This window comes from Arvicola amphibius, chromosome 3, assembly GCF_903992535.2.
Source record: "Arvicola amphibius chromosome 3, mArvAmp1.2, whole genome shotgun sequence".
In the NCBI taxonomy this organism is placed as follows: Eukaryota; Metazoa; Chordata; class Mammalia; order Rodentia; family Cricetidae; genus Arvicola; species Arvicola amphibius.
Window position 1 is genome coordinate 165,248,421 of NC_052049.1, and position 16,698 is coordinate 165,265,118.

Below are 16,698 nucleotides of genomic sequence, written 5' to 3' on the forward strand. Positions count from 1 at the left end.
AGACGCTACCACCCGTAGGGCCTAGGGGCTGCAGGGCACACAACGGGGCGCACAGCAGAAGCGGGATTGGCTCCAGTTCGGAAGATAGGCGGGGCCTCTGGAGGCGGACACCGGGTATTGGCTCTCGCGCGGTTGGTGGGGCGGGGCCTCTGGCGGGTGTGTTTGTGGTGGGGTCTCGCACTTGCGCAGGCTCAGTCGAGCAGTGGGCGGGTCTCTCGCTGAGCCCGGAAGGCAATAGGAGGCTGGGACCCCGGCATGTGGATGCGGGAGCCCGGCGGGCGAGTCCGCTGGAGGTAGCGGCTGACTGCGCAGCGGGATCAGGAGCCCGTGGCCGGGCGCCGGGCAGGTGAGCGCGGAAGGCGGTGCTGGAGGCTCGGGCGGGCTGGCTCCGAGGTGCGCCGGCAGATTACGAGCCGCGTTGTGCTCAGGGCCGAAGGCCCCGGAGGGCCTGGGTGCTGGGCGGCCGGGCCCGTCAGTGTGGAAGCCCCGCAGCTGCCGACCCTCAGGTGCAGCGTTCAAGGTGCGATACGAGGTTCTCAGGCTTCGGAGCGGTCAGAGTCGGGGTGCAGCAGCAGATGCTCCCGTGCGGCCTTGGCCGAAATACCCCGGGGAGATGTGAACCGAACACACGCAACTCCCAGGGGTGGGAGCCGAGCTAACCCTGCTATAGGTACTCGGTGGACGGGGGCCCTTGGGAGCAGCCCGCTGCAGCATTCTTGCTGGCTCTTGCTAGTTCTTTCGTGCAGGTTGGCATTGGGGGTACTTTTATTTCTGAACCTTTCTAATATTTCAATACGCTCAACTGGAGTTACTTAATTCAGGAGCCTGTTATCTTACAGTGGCCAGAGTGGGATTCTGTAGTCTCTTCCTAGAATTCTGTAGTTTCTCCCTTGCGAAGGCTGACTTGGAAACCTGTCTCAGGTATGGAATGAAGTAGTTCAATGAAACCCCGCCAATTCACACTCAACTCAAGGTGGAAGATGGTAGGACAGGCACCGTGAGTTGTTTTGCTGTTTAACCGATCTAACGTGGCATTTAATCTGTCACCTGTAACAGCGTGTAAACACGAGTATAAAAATCCTCTACATTGCAACCAATGCTCAAGTAAATATCATTGTGGGCGGTGTTAGTTACTGCCTGGTGAAATCATCATAATTAACTGAGTGGATGTTTGGAAATACAGTTTCTAGTAAAATCATCTCCACGGAGTCGGAGTGCTTAGCAGGTTGTTAGTCATTTGGGGGTTGTTGACTGCTCTGTAAGGTTTTATGCTAAAAGCAGACCTGTGCAGGTACTGATGTGGCGTATGACTGAGTGGTAGCATTAGGGTCTGACTTTAGATCTGAATGCAGGCATGGAACAAAGGGGAAATTGAAAGGTTTACTATGCATTGTATTGACCACAGCCAGAGTGATAAAAACAAAAACCCCACAACTGTTGGGCCAAGAGAGCAACTCCAACGAACTCTTAAAGTGCTGAACCTGGGATGAAATGTGTAAGATCACAGGTCACAAGACTAGTGGAAGTTCTGGTGAAAACTTGTAGTGACCCAAAGGCAGGACCCTTGCGGAGTTGTTCTGAACGTGTTCTCGACATTGTATGAGATTTGTTGCTGAGGATCACACTTCGAGATGGGATGCTGTGGAAGAAGCTTCTTTACACCCAGGGCCCTCTTTGCCTTGTGGGAAAGTTGAGCAGGTTAAGGTAAGAACCTAGGAAAAGCAGTGGGTGTCCCTTACAGGGGCGTCTCCTTCCTGCGCTTTCCCCACAGTGAGGGAGAGGGTCTAGACAGGGTGAGCCCATTGGGTTTTGCTGTGACTTTTCTTTCAGAAATTGTATGGCTGGGTTGTGGCAAAGTCCAATCCTTCTGTAGAAAACACTTTAAGGTTTCTCTCTCCTTGACAATGTCTCAGGAGATGAAGCTTCACAGCCTTTCAGAAGCCAAAAATGCTGTTGAAGGGATTCTCAGTTTTTAAAAGAGTTTTAAGCCTTCAGGAGCAGTGATAAGTGGTTAAGAGGGCCTGCTGCTGCGGCGGAAGACCAGAGTTCAGAGGCGCACAGCCACCTGTAACTCCAGGTTCAGGGCCCTGCCATCCTCTTACGGCCTCCATGGAATTTGTGCATGCGCGCGTGTGTGTACACACACATTTAAAAATAATAAAAACAAAAAATTAAGTCTTTTGCTTAAAAACAGCAGATAGCATAGAGAAGCTGAAGTGCTGCTGACTTTCATTAAGGCAGCCTTTTTCTTATTTGACCATATCTATAGAAAAAAACACATAGAGGTTAGTTTTGTATTGACTTGTGAATTTGTGTTTTGTCAATTTGATATACACAAATATAATTTGTCAGATAGTTGCTTACTCTGATCATTTTATTTAAATGGTCACATAAATCCTAAGATGTGCACTCTAAATTATTAGAGAGTGAAAAAAAATCACAATTTTCATGTGTGTATGTTTTTTCCAGACAAGATTTTTCTGTGTAGCCTTGGCTGTCCTAGAACTCAATTTGTAGACTAGGCTGGCCTCTGACTCACCGAGATCCACCTGCCTCTGCCTCCTGAGTGCTGGGATTAAAGGCGTGCGCCATCCTGGCAGGCTTAAAATCACTAATCTCTAAATATCAATGAATAATTGTTACATGTATGAATATCTGTTGATAGCTTAGAATATTTTAGATAAAACATAATCTTGGTTTTTAACTTTGAACTCACTGTGGAAGATTCACTGTGTCCTTTTCTTTCTCTCTCTCTCCCTCCCTCCCTCCCTCCCTCCCTCCCTCCCTCCCTCCCTCCCTCCCTCCCTCCCTCCCTCTTTCTTTCTTTCTTTCTTTCTTTCTTTCTTTCTTTCTTTCTTTCTTTCTTTCTTTCTTTCTTTCTTTCTTTCTTTCTTTCTTTCTTGTTTTAGATAGGATCTCTCTACGTAGCCCTGACTGTCCCAGAACTCAACCTGTAGACCAGGCTGGCCCCAAACTCACAGAGATCTGCCTGCCTCTGCCTCTGCCTCTGCCTCTGCCTCCCAAGTGCTGGGATCAAAAGCGTGCTGCATCACACCAGTGACTCAGTGTCTTTTATGCTTGGATTAGAAAAGGTGTTATAATCAAGGTGATCCTGTAAGTCATGTTTTTAAAAAACTTATTTTTAAATTATGTGCGTATGTATGTGGGGGATACCCGTATGCACTTGCATGCAGGTGCCCTCAGGGAGTCTTGAAGAAGACAGCAGACCCTCCTAGTACTGGGGTTACAGGTGGCTGTGAGCTGCCCGACCTGGGTGGTAGGAATAGAACTCGCGTTCTTTGAAAGAGCAGTACGTGTTCTTAACCCCTGAGCCATCTCTCTAGCCCCCATGCTTTATGTAGTGCATCTTAGTAATATTTAGAGTTCTTTATAATCCAAAATACATCATTTTTTAGGTTTGAGTGGCAAACACTCTAAAAGTTATATAGCAAAATTTGAGTGCCATTCCTTCCTTCTCTCTGATTTTCGGAGACTGCCTCCAGCAGTTATGTCACACCCGACTGTATTCCATTGCCATGCATAGAAACCTTTCTTCTCTAACATCTTGGAAAAGCAATCTGTGACTCCTGACTTTTTCCAGAAGGGGTTGACAGTCTCCCACTGTTGAGCGCCTTTGGTTGAGGGGAGAAGGCACTCGTTGAGGAGAGTGTTAAAACTGGGCTAGGCCTGGGGAGCAAAACACAGCTAAATCCCTAATAGCCCTGCAGGAGCAGGCTGCTCGCTGTAGCTTTCTCATATGCGCCTCCCGTGCATGTACCGTCTACACGCTTCTGAGTAGTTCCTTAGCGCTGCAGCCTCCTCCGTGCTGTGTTTGCTGCGCACGTAAGTGTAGACACTTCCGCCTTGTGAAACCAACACCGGAGCAGTGCCCTCGTTGCCTGGTCCTGGTCTCTGCTCCTAGGTGAGACTCTCTGATAAAATGGGTGAGTCTTCAGACTGTGGACATACTAGCTTGTGTAAACGAGTAAATAAACTTTGCTCCCACACAGCAGGCTAGCATATCCCTAGCTACGTCACACAGATTCACAATTCCTTTGGAGGAAACTGGTTTAAATTATGTTTTCGCTTTCTAAAATATAACTATAAAGATTGGGTTTTAAATTTCACCCTGAATAGTGATGCTGCCATCGTGTTTGCTTTGGAGGTTTCCGTATTCACTGGGCCAAGCTGTTTATCTAACATCTGATGTGCTCCCTGAAGCACTGCCACAAACCCACGGGGCTTCTGTGTTCCAGGCTGAGACACCCGGGAGTGGCCTTAGCCTCTAATGTGCACTCGAAGATGATGTAATATTCCAGATAAACTCGAATTTATTACCCTGTTTTAATAGAGCTATTTTTAAGAAATTATAAATGCTTAAGATAGAAAAGTGGAATTGGCTAATTTGTGTGCTCAAACTCTCTCTGAAAACAAAAGACTGCCCCTCTGCTGTACTTAACTGCAGCTTCATTGGAGCATGCAGGCAACTTCTGAAAGGATTGCAAAGTTTAAAAACCCCTTTGTAGCTGTCTTTGTTGCTCCCAACCTCTCTCTGCTGCATTTCTGCTTTTCTCTTTCCTGGCTGCTAATTGGATTGCAGGCTGTGTTGCTAACCATGGCATCTGGAGATGACAGTCCTATCTTTGAAGATGATGAAAGGTAAATGTTTTGTTTTGCAATACAACTAGCCTTTGAAAGTCCCGGGATTGTTAGGATAGGTCCCAAGAGTTCTGTGTCTGTTGGAGACACGGTCTGTGTCATTGCAGAAGACAGAGTCTGCTTTCTGACTTACACGAGCATAGTAGATCACCTGCGTGGATGTTGCCACCATACGTGTGGCCTTGTCTTCCATCGATTCTTGGCACAGAAGTCATGCATTCACTTGAACATGATTTAGAGCATGCAAAGAGATTAAAATGAGCAAAGAAGGAAACACAAAGAGACCAGTGTTGGGGTCAGAGTCCTGGATTTGCAGGCCAGTAGTTAGCTGTGACCCCCATTATTGCAGAACATGTTACTTCTCAAAACTAATAATCTGTATCAGTATCAAATTCTTCCATTACAGTTTTTGAATACCAAATTGGAACAGCTTTTTTGTTGTTTTTGTTGATGTTAAAACAAATCCCAAGGCACTGGTTCTGAAAAGTTTGACGAATTCTTGTTTGGGATTGATCTGATCTGAAAAAGGAGATGGTCATCAAGTGGAGACTTTACTGACCTTTCCCTGTACTAGACCAGCCTAGCCCAGAGTGCTGGCGGGGATTAACTGTTACAATCTTAATCTTATTAGCATTAAGGTGACTTTGGGATTATTAGACTATACCTGTGCATAGTTGTCTCTTGAGGGGTGAGCCAGTGAGAGAGAGAGAAAACAGTTTCATGTACTGTGAGTGGGATATCAAGAAATATCACTTTATTATTTAATAATTTTAGGACTTTTGAAAAATCTGGTATTGTCATAGTGGGAAAATTTAGTCATTCTCTTACTGTTTTTGCTCATTTTAATGGCTTTGTTTTATTCCTTTAGCCCTCCTTATAGCCTGGAAAAAATGACAGACCTTGTAGCTGTTTGGGACGTTGCATTAAGTGATGGAATCCACAAGATTGAATTTGAGCATGGGACCACATCAGGCAAACGAGTTGTGTATGTGGATGGGAAGGTAGGAAAACGTGTGACTTTGTAAAACGTGACAGTGAAGCTTGGTTTTGTCAGTGTAGCTTCTTAAAAAGTAAAGACTTTTTTCACTACGGTTGTTTTTCATTTACATGGTCATCACAGAATACGCAGACTATGACATCTAACATTTAAACTTAGAATGACTGCTTTGTGGAACCTTGACATGAAATAATAAAAATATAAATAGCATTGCCATTTGGACAGTCTTAATTTTTACATTATTTAAAAAAATAAATACTAAGTTTTCTGTTTGTGTTTATGAAACTTTTATACATTATCATCTAGGAAGAAATAAGAAAAGAATGGATGTTCAAATTGGTGGGCAAAGAAACCTTCTGCGTTGGAGCTGCAAAAACCAAAGCCACCATAAATATAGATGCTGTCAGTGGTTTTGCTTATGAGTACACTCTGGAGATCGATGGGAAAAGCCTTAAGAAGTACATGGAGAACAGATCAAAGACCACCAACACCTGGGTGCTGCACTTGGACGGCGAGGACTGCAGGGTGGTTCTGGGTGAGTCGGGGCTGCTTCTGCAGAACCCTTTGGCCTTGATGATGTCCTATCCCACAGACTTCTGTGGGCGCTTTCATTGGAGAGGAAATGTAAGCCCAGCTGTACTTCTCCCTTCCTGCAGGAATGGGGATTCATTTAACCCACTGGGTTTTGTATGTAGTGTCGTAATTCCAGGTTTGATAAGGTTGACTTTGATGACTAACCCTGGGCTTAAGAAGTGATACTAATGCAGGCACTGATTGTTTGGTTTTTCTCTTTATAAATAAAAAGCAGTTAGAAATTTAAGATTCATCATTAGGGCAAGAATCTTCAGCAGGTAATAGACTAGGGTTCCATTAGATCAGAGCCATCCAAGTCCAGCTAAAAGTAGGTTTTTAAGAAGTAACCTTTTTCCCTATTTTGGTACCCCCATATTATGAAATTAAAATGGTTTAATAATCCATCTTAATTCATTTATTTAGGTCCTATTTATTAACTGCCTCTGAAAAGGAAGATAGTCTGTCTGCCAGGGATTGAGGATGCACAGACAAAAGGAACTTTGACCATGCTGTAGTGGTCCACATTCTAGTTGGGTGCTAGCAAGTAGGGTTTTTGTTTGAATTTTTTCTTTAGATGAGAAATGTTTATTATCTGATAAATCACATAAAAAACTAAAAGCCAGGCGTGGTGGCTCGTACCTGAAATACCAACCCTCCAGAGACTGAGACAGAAGAACCAGAAGGTTGAGGCTAATCTGGGCTACAGAGTGAAACTAGGGAGAAAGTAAAGAAAAGAACCTAAAATAATTACTTACTGTAAAAAGTCAGCTTGGCTTGTGGTGTGACCTGGGTTTTGCTGATTGAATGCCTGTGGATTGTAAAACTCCTCTCTCATATTTTCTGTAAAGTGATACCTAACTGAAGAATTATCAAATTGAGTTTTTAATTGGATTTTCTTTCTGGCAAAACCAACTTACAGTTTGCTGGTATCTTGAAGCACACAGTTTATCATTCTCTTTCTCTTCAATGTTGACAACTGTTAGTCAGGGTTCCCTGATGGAACAGAATCTAATAGAGTGAACGTGTGTGTGTGTGTGTGTGTGTGTGTGTGTGTGTGTGTGTGTGTGTGTGTGAGAGTGTGTGTGTGAGAGAGAGGAGAGAGAGATTTACCAGATTGGCTTATCTGCTATGGTCTGGGCGTTCCATTAATGTCGGTCCACACTGGTGAGACTGAAGTCCTGGTTCATTCCGTGAATCTGATGCCTTAGCAGTGCCACCTGCTGCTGAATGCCTGGAGAACTCTTGGAGACCCCACTGGTCTCAGTCCACAGTGGAAGCCTGCTGAAGCTGAGCCCTGATATCAGTGAAGGATGATGCAGCAGCATCAGGGTAGATGCACTTACGTAGAGGAAGGCAGGCAGACAGAAAGGCAGAGCTTCCTTTTAACCCTTTTCATTAGGGGTTGCCACTGGGATGGGCCGCCCACATTCAGCTTGGATCTTCCCAATTACCTGATCAGGAACATTATGACGTGCCCAGTGGCTTACCTTCTGGTTAGTTCCAGATCCAGGTAAGTTGACACCAGGATTAAACGTTATGCTTAGTGCCTAGACCATTCGTCCGTCAGTTGTTGCCCGCTGTTGTTCTTGGATTCTTTCATTCTTTGCTTCCTGTTTAGACGTTTGTCTGACTAGAAACTCCCAGTCACATGAGTTATATGCCCATTGCAGAGACCTACATTTCCTATAGAAGTGCAGGGTAGCTTTGTCATCCCTGTAGTCTTCACCCTTCAAACTACTGAATTGTTTCCAGTTTTAAATCATTGTTAACACAGAGATAAAACAATTTACTTCGCTTTAGTACACTGCAGTTAACCATATTCATGAATCCTTAAAAATGTCCCTTTGTGGGAGAGGGGAATTTGTGTACGTGTGTGTTTGAGACTGGGTTTTGCTCTGTCTCTGCCGGCCTGGTGCTCACTGTCACCCAGGCTAATTTGAAACTTTTGTTAATACTCCTGCCTCTGCCTCCCAAATGCTTGGATAACAGGTGTGAGCCATAAAAATGTACTGTTGTGAATCATTGACGGGGCTCCTCGTTAGAGTGGTCCCTGAGTCCTGCTGCATATTTCTAGTGGGCTTTGGCAGCTTATCTCAGATTTTGCATAACAGGATGATTCGAGCCGTTTTGAATATTTTGGCCAAGACATGGGTATTAGATAAAAATGTATTTCAAGAGGATAATCTGACCAGTTACTGAGTGTAATTTCATCATTCCCCAATCCTCAGTGAGCAGAGCGAGGAAATTAGATTGGTGGGTGGGTAGGTAGGGGGATGGGTAGGTGGGTGGGTAGATGGATGGATGGGTGGGTGGGTGGGTGGGTGGATGATAGATTATAGACAGACAGATATAAAATACAGAGAACAAGGGGATGGTAATAGAGAGGAAAGACGGAAAGCAGAAGGGATAGGGACAGACCTTTTCTGTTTTGGGGGGGAGTTTGAGACAGGGTCTTTCTGTGTTTCCCTGGCTAGTCTGGAACTTAATATGTAGATCAGGCTGGACTTGAACTCACATATCCACCTGCCTCTGAGAGATCTTTTCTTTAAGGTGTCTTCTGAGTTCATAACTTGCAGATCAAGTTGAGGAATGTAGGTTTTACTTATCTAACAGCTGTATCTTCTTTTTCTTCCAACACTTAGAATCTTCCTTCTCAAGGACACACAGGATGATAGAATTACAATATCACTTAACTACTTACTTGCTTTTGCCATTGCAGACATTTATAATTTAATACTAGCAGTACTACTGCCATGAATATAATTACCAAAATCCTTCTACAGTTTCTGCATGTCCTCCAGTTGGCCCTGTTCACCTTGTCAGGATGGATAACTGTTCCGTGCCCTGCTCCCCTCTTGTCAACCCACACTTAACACATAAATTAAGTCGTTATGCTGCAGCTTTTCTGGCTGCTGTGGTTGCCCGAATCTTTTCTGTTAACTCTTCTTTTGAAGGACTTATGGCAACAGTATTTAGAGTTCTTATATACTGGTAACTTTTGGGTTTTGTGTGTGTGTGTGTGTGTGTGTGTGTGTGTGTGCGCGCGCGCGCGCATGCACACTTGGAAGTCAGTTTCACTTTATGTAATATTCTCAGTTTATATTTTCTTTCAAGAATCTTAGGTATTAGAGGGTAGAAGGGGAGCAGAGAGGAAAGGGAGGCGAACAGAGAAAAATATATAACTCAATAAAAACAATAATAAAAAATCTTATTAAAAAGTTAAAAAATAAAAAGAATCTTAGGTTTTATGGTTTGACTTTCAAAGTTCCAGACAGCTCATGTGTTTGAATGTTTGGTCCCCAGTTGGTGGCCCCGTTTTGGGAGACTGAAACCTGTTGGACAAAGGGTCTGACTGGCAGACACATGTCTACAGGGGCGGGGCTTGAGGATGCTAGGCCATCCTGCTTTCTGCTGAACTCTGCCTCCTGGCCCACCAAAGTATAACACAGTAGTTCCCACTCTGGCTACATCGCTGCATGGCCATGCTTTCTTTGCCATTATGGGCTGTATCTCCTCAAGCCACGCCCAGAATAACCCTCTTCTCATAAGTTGTGTCTGCCAGAGCGAGAGAAAAGGGACAGCACAGACATGGCTTCCTCGCAGGAAGTGTCAGTGAGAGCGCCGAGCCTTTAACTGCTCTGGTTATTCTTACCTGGGTACCCAGATAAATTTTATCCTTTTCTTTAAAAGCCCTGTGTTGTGTTATGAATGATCAATTGTATGAATGTGATGAGTCTTTTCAGTATATAATCAAAAACTTGGAAGAAGTTTTTTTTTATAATCTGTATCCATTATTCAAAATTATCCCATTTCCATCTCTTCAGATTTGAATGATATTTTAATGTATAGTTCTTATTTTCTGGGCTTTCCTATTGACTTTCTCTTTTTTATTTCTAATTATTTATTTATTTATTTTGTTATTTTGAGACAGGTTGTCTTGAAACTCACTCTGTAGACCAGAGATCTGCCTCTGCCTGAGATTAAAGGCGTGCTCCACCACCACCTGGTCTAGCATTCTCTTTTCTTGTGTGAAGAAAGAAAGTGTATGTATTATTTATACGTCCTTCCATTTTTTTATGTCAGCATTTTTCTCACATCTTTATTGCTTGAGTTCCTTTCTTTTTAAAAAAAAAAATTGAGCTGGGTGGTTATGGCACAGAGGCAGGTGAATTTCTGTAAGTTCAAGGCCAGCCTGGCCTACAGCGTGAGTTCTAGGACAGCCAGAGCTACACAGAAAAACACTGTTTGAAAAATGAAAACAAAAATTGCGATTTTCTTGCTTTATGTGTGTGGTGTTTTGCTTGCATGTATGTCTAGCACCAGATACCTGCAATACTGCAGGGGTTGGCAGAGAGCAGGGGTCGGCAGAGAGCAGGGTCCCCTGCACTGGGGCTGCAGTTGTTAGCTACAGTATAGATGCAGGAATCAAACCCAGGTCCTCTAGAAGAGCAATCAGTGCTTGTAACCATGAACCATCTCTCCAGCCCCTCCCTTCTTTCTTAAGGAAGACATCTTGGGTTGTTTCCTTTCTGTTGGAGAGCAGGAGCTCCCAGCCTTCTCAGCGTGGCCACCTGGGCTTAACTTTCATAGACATTAGGTCTGCCAGTTGCTATTAGCAACTCCCAGTTTCAACTTGTTCCTTGAAATACTTCTTTAAGGGTGATCAAGGGGTTAAACATTTCTTGGCTTCTATGCTGAGTTGCTCTTTTTGTAAATACAGCAAAATCATTTCCCTCAGAATTTATGAAGGGCTTCTTCCTATATCTTATTCCCATGTCTGCTCTCCACTGTTTTAAACGAGTCGTATGTCTGGGACTTCATTTCTTTTTAAATGAGTTGTGTGTCCGTGGGACTCTCATCTCTTTGCTTATTGGCGCTTTGAATAATTTGTCTCCTCCATCTTTCTGAACGTCACCATGATGTGGTCAGGGATGTAGTGACTCACTGCATCCCATCACGTATTAATGAAATTTTTAGTTGTGGAAGGGTTAGAGCAGTGGTTCTCAACCTAGGGTTGTGACCCCTTTGGAGGTCAGATATCAAATAACCTGGATATCAAATATTCACATTTTATAACAGTAGCAGAATTATAGTTATGAAGTAGCAACAAAATGATTTTGTGGTTGGGGGTCGCTACAACATGAGGAACTGTGCTAAAGGGTCGCATCATTAGGAAGGCTGAGACCCACTGAGCTAGAGAATCGATGCAGTTGAATTTTTTTTTGTTCTGAATGTTGAAATGGCCTCAAAATCCAGTGCTGGCTCATTATTCTATGACATTGCTTATGTATGTCCATGGATTCTATTTTTTGTTTATGGTTTTGGATTAGCCATGTTCCTCATTGGCACATCAGCAAATCCTTCTGGATAATTTGGATAATCTGAATATGTGTGCACGTTCAGTAAATAGACTAATGGCCAGTTCTCACTGCCACTGTCGTTGATCTTAGCGCTGAGTGTTCAGCCATGTATTGAGATCTGCTGGGTTTCCCTGCATCTGACCATGAGGGAATCATATTCTGGCTGCCTTTGGGGTGACCAACCCTGCACATACCTTGAAGTCACCACTGCCTTCCCCTTGTCACATTTAGCCCACCTCAAAGACTCTGTAGTTTAAATGAAGTGCCATCTGACTGAGGAAGTGTGGAGAAGAGAGGCCCCTTTGGCTGTGCCCCTGCCGCAGATGGCCTGCCAGAGTCACACCCTTGGCTGGACTCTCAGACATGACCCACGGGCAGCCTTGTCCTTGGAGCCTGGTGCCTGTACAGGGCACAAACACAGGCTCTTGCTCTGCCTCCTCATCTGGCTCCTTGGAGATCACAGTCTTCTTCCATCCAACTCTTGGGATACTAATTTTTCAGGCAGTGTTGGGGACTCCCACCTGGCAGTCAGCTACGGTAGCAAACTGCTGCATGAGGTTGCCGCAGCAGCCCTGTGTTCCCTGTCTTTCCACACTGTAGAGTGCACACGCTAGTGCCGCAGCAGCCCTGTGTTCCCTGTCTCTCCACACTGTAGAGTGCACATGCTAGTGCGCAGCAGCCCTGTGTTCCCTGTCTCTCCACACTGTAGAGTGCACACGCTAGTGCCACAGCAGCCCTGTGTTCCCTGTCTCTCCACACTGTAGAGTGCACACGCTAGTGCCACAGCAGCCCTGTGTTCCCTATCTCTCTACACTGTAGAGTGCACACGCTAGTGCCACAGCAGCCCTGTGTTCCCTGTCTCTCCACACTGTAGAGTGCACACGCTAGTGCCGTAGCAGCCCTGTGTTCCCTGTCTCTCCACACTGTAGAGTGCACATGCTTAATCTATTTTTTCTTATAATCTAGTAGTTTTTTCCAAAGTAAAACTACTATACACGCCTTTAATCCCAGCACTCGGGAGGCAGAGGCAGGCGTATCTCTGTGAGTTCGAGGCCAGCCTGGTCTACAAGAGCTAGTTCCAGAACAGGCTCTAAAAAAGCTGCAGAGAAACCCTGTCTTGAAAAACCAAAAAAAAAAAAAAAGAAAAAAGGAAAAAAACTACTATACAATAGGATTATTGTCCTGTCCAGCTGAGTTCCTACTATCTGCCTTCTGCAAACCCAAGGCCTATGGTCTTTACGCCATCATCCAGTTCCCTCTGTCAGTGCGGGAGGCAGAAGTCACATCCGATATTGGCTTTATTTGTTAACAGTTTCCTAGGAACCAGGTCCTCGTTCCCTCGTTTGTCTGTCTGTAGCCCCTTTAAAAAGATTGTCCTTTAGAATCTGTTTTGAGTAACAAGATTTTTATCACACTGTGATGAGACTATGAATTTCTCTTAGAAGATTTCAAAGTCAGGCATGGTGGTACACACTTTCAATCCTAGCACTCTGTGAGTTTGAGGCCAGCCTGGTCTTCCGAGTGAGTTTCAGGATGGCCATAGCTACATAGAGAAATCCTTTCTCAAAAATCTCAACAAAGCAAAAGATTTTTAAAAACCTGGTTTCATGTATGAACAAAGTTTCTTCAAATTTTGAGTTTCAAAGATGTTGAAAGTATTGAGTTTTAGAATGGTGATTGCAGTTTAGAAATATAGTGAATTCAGCTTTTAAAAAAGAGGCTAACCTTAGATATAGAACTGTAACTTTTGGAATTTATGTTGCTTTTACAGAGAAAGATACTATGGATGTGTGGTGCAATGGTCAAAAAATGGAGACAGCAGTAAGTTACCGTTTACCTGTTCCTAGTGTGTGTGGCTAAAAGTTCCTCATTCTAGACAAGGGTGTGGCTGTGCGGAGGATGAGAGCTGTGGAGATGGCTGGGTCAGTTAAACTGCCAGGCATGCACAAGGGCCTGAGTTAGGATTCCCAGTGCCATGTAAAAGGCATGTTCATACACACACACAGAACGTCTGTAACTCCAGTTCCAAGGGGTCCAGTGCCCTCTTGTGACCTCCACTGGCACCAAGCACACATGTAGTGCACGGACATATATGCAGGTAAAGTGTACATATAATATATATAATTTTGAGACAAGGTTTCTTTGTGTAGCCCTGGCTGTCCTGGAATTCACTCTATGGACCAGACTGGCCTTGGACTCAGAAGATGTGCACCACCAACACCCTGCTTCTCAAAGTTGTTTTTTGCTTTTGTTTTTTGTTAAAATGAATCTTAACACAATAAATCAAGGCTAGGGTTGTAGCTCAGTAGTAGGGCACTCACCTAGTTAACACGTGTGAGGCCCTCAATTCCGTCCTCACCTCTGAAAAACTGACAATAAGACAGGTTTCTAGAAATTATTAATGTACATCATTTGTACAGAATAATGGTTTTCAGTGTAAGTACATGTGACTTTAAATAGGGTAAAATCTATGATGCGCTTGTTCTTAGTAACTGGCAGGAAGTCAGTGTGAAGACAGCTCTCTATAACCCCACTGCCTGCTTGTAGCTACAGTGGCAGAAGCATCCAGGCAGCTTCCCTACCTCAGCCTGCCCTGATCTGTGTGCATGCCGACTGCCCCGCTCCTATGCCACATATGCTGTTTTCACCCCAGTCACTAACGGGTGAAATTGCCAGGAAGCAATTTGGAGAGACTGTTAGCAACCTTTGTGTGGCCTTCCACAGGCTCCTTCCAGGGCCCAGGACATGCCTGGTGGGCTTAGGGTCTACACCCTCTAAAGACCACCTGCTGGGGCCGCTCAGCTTGGAAAGAGCTTTCTCTGTTGTCCCTGTACTTGCTGCTGCTTAGAGTGTAGACTCCAGGCTTGCTTGCTCTGTCCACCTCTGTGATGCTCAGATGTGCTGTGCTGTAAGGAGCTGGGACATCACGTGCTAAGCAGGGCCTCTAGCCTGAGTGACAGTCCCAGACCGTGCAGGCAGGTTTTAAGCCTGACTGAAAGATCTCTGGCACAATTCTTTTCCGACCTCCTAGCTCCTGCTTTTTCACTCTACATTATTACCCTCTAGTGTCAGCACTGAGGAAATTTAAGGTGGGTTAATTTTAATGTTAATTTAAATCAGTGTATCAAAAATGTCACAAAGACATGTATGGTGGCACATGCCTTTAATCCCAGAACTGAGGAGGCAGGCAGAGTCAGGTGGCTCGCTGTGAGTTTTTGGGACAGCCTGATACACATAGTGAGTTTTGGGAAGCCAGGGCTATGTAGAGAGACCCTGTCTCAAAAAAAAAAAAAGTCACTAGTTCTTCGCATTGTTTCATGCTAAGTCTTCTTATATTTCACACTAAGACCATGTGTCTTATTCAGACTAGTCAAGGCTGTGGGGCTCTGTGATCAGGGCTATTGGTTACACTGAGTGTGTGCTAACCTTACGCCTGGAGAAGCCGCTAGTCTCTGCCTGTCTCCTGAGCTCTGGTGGGAACCCTTCTGTCTTACTGGACAGGCTTTCAGCAAGTTATTAAATTTGCTGCTCTTCAGTTTCTGTATCTCTAAAATGAGGATAATAATGTCATTTACGGCAGCTCTTATGACGACGGTGACTCGGTGCCCCATGCTAGGATAGTGTACGTAACTGAGAATGTTTATGACATGCTCACCATTTTTAGTTTTGTAAACATTGTCCACACTGTAGACACAGAACTTTCTTCTCCTGAAACTTAAGATCACTTGAGATTTTGAAAATTACAGCAAATCACAGGGCTCTAAACATAATCTTTGGGCTCTGATTTCGAAGTTTGACATTACGACCAGTACTTTTTAGATGTCAGTGCGCTGACAAGTATTTCTGGACACTGATGCTTCCTCCCTTACTGTCCTAGGGCGAGTTTGTAGATGATGGGACCGAAACACACTTCAGTGTTGGGAACCACGACTGTTACATAAAAGCCGTCAGCAGTGGGAAGAGAAGAGAAGGGATCATCCATACACTCATTGTGGACAACAGGGAGATCCCAGAGGTCTCTCAGTGACTGCTTCTTAATGAGTTCTGGGCTGAAGAGGTGACGTCAGGACTTGCTAATGACTGTGGTAATTAAATGTGTTCATGCTGTACATATCGGTAGAGTTAATCTGCAATGCTTTTATTTTTATCTTTTGTTACTTGAAACTGTAATATTCCAATGGTCAAGAAAAATGGAATCATAAAAATTTATTTTTTAACTAATGTGTTTCTAATTCAAATGGAAAATAAAATATGGACCAAAACCACTAACATCTCACCACAGTAACCTTGACTACAGTCAACACTAAAATAAAATGGTGCTGCTGGCTGTGTCCTACAGTGGGTGTGTTTTCATGTCTCACATGCGCAGATAGGTTGGTCTGTATTTGAAACAGCTGGTTCATAATCATGCAATTTGTGTAACCAGAGAAAACAAGAAGCATTTTCTGTCTGAAAACATGAAAAAAAATCTGATAATGTCATATAAGAATTTAATTTAGGTGCTAGAGAGATGGTTTAGCAGTTAGGAGTTCATGGTGCCCTCTTGAGGAGGACCTGGGTTCCATTCCCAGTATCCACACGGTAGCTCAAACCATCTGTAATTCCAGTCCTTGGTGATCTAACATCCTGTTTTGGCCTCCAAGGATTATCAGATATGCATCTGGTGCACATACATACATTCAGACAAAATACTTATATACATAAAATAAAAATAAATCACTCAAAAATGAAAAGATTTCCATTTATCTGGGTGTGGTGGTATATGTTTTTAATTCTAGTACTTGGGAGGCAGAGGCATGCTGGTTTCTGTATTTTGCGGGCCAGCTTGTAAGATAGCAAATTCCAGGCCAGCCAGGGCTGCATTGTGAAAACGTTGTCTCAAAAAAGAAAGGAAGAAAAAAGATGGTTAAATAGGAAGGTGCCTGCCACCAGCCCAGTGACCTGTGTCCAGTCCCCGGGACCATGCAGAAGGGAGAACTGATCCCTCGAAGTTGTGCTTGGATGTGTGCTCTGTGCCACGTGAGCCCAAATCCATACCCACAAAGTTAATTTTTTAAAAACTGAATTTAGAATGTGGGTTTATGAAGAGGTTACTTTATTTTCATTTGT

At 44.1% G+C, this 16,698-nt stretch overlaps 1 protein-coding gene across 5 annotated transcripts; it reads left to right on the top strand.

The window, feature by feature from the left end:
* Positions 1-208: 208 nt before the first annotated feature.
* LOC119810000 (fas apoptotic inhibitory molecule 1) lies at positions 209-15,927 on the top strand. Of its 5 annotated transcripts, none has more exons than XM_038323285.1 (6): positions 209-346; positions 4,601-4,659; positions 5,528-5,660; positions 5,963-6,191; positions 13,361-13,410; positions 15,467-15,927. In XM_038323285.1, exons 2-6 carry the CDS (start codon positions 4,616-4,618, stop codon positions 15,614-15,616), a joined length of 606 nt encoding a protein of 201 aa, XP_038179213.1. In that variant the 5' UTR covers positions 209-346; positions 4,601-4,615; the 3' UTR covers positions 15,617-15,927. The 5 variants fall into 5 exon arrangements, with proteins under 5 accessions (XP_038179213.1, XP_038179215.1, XP_038179214.1 ...); XM_038323286.1 differs by lacking the exon at positions 209-346 and adding an exon at positions 3,008-3,922; XM_038323284.1 differs by lacking the exon at positions 209-346 and adding an exon at positions 3,014-3,106.
* The last annotated feature ends 771 nt before the right edge of the window (positions 15,928-16,698 follow it).

What these genes read in the sequence shown, in the direction of transcription:
- LOC119810000 (XM_038323283.1), top strand. Translation starts at nt 4,478, where the DNA reads ATGCAGGCAACTTCTGAAAGGATTGCAAAGTTTAAAAACCCCTTTGTA. An exon ending in ATCTTTGAAGATGATGAAAG is followed by an intron (nt 4,660 to 5,527) that starts GTAAATGTTTTG and finishes TTATTCCTTTAG; the next exon opens with CCCTCCTTATAGCCTGGAAA. An exon ending in TTGTGTATGTGGATGGGAAG is followed by an intron (nt 5,661 to 5,962) that starts GTAGGAAAACGT and finishes ATTATCATCTAG; the next exon opens with GAAGAAATAAGAAAAGAATG.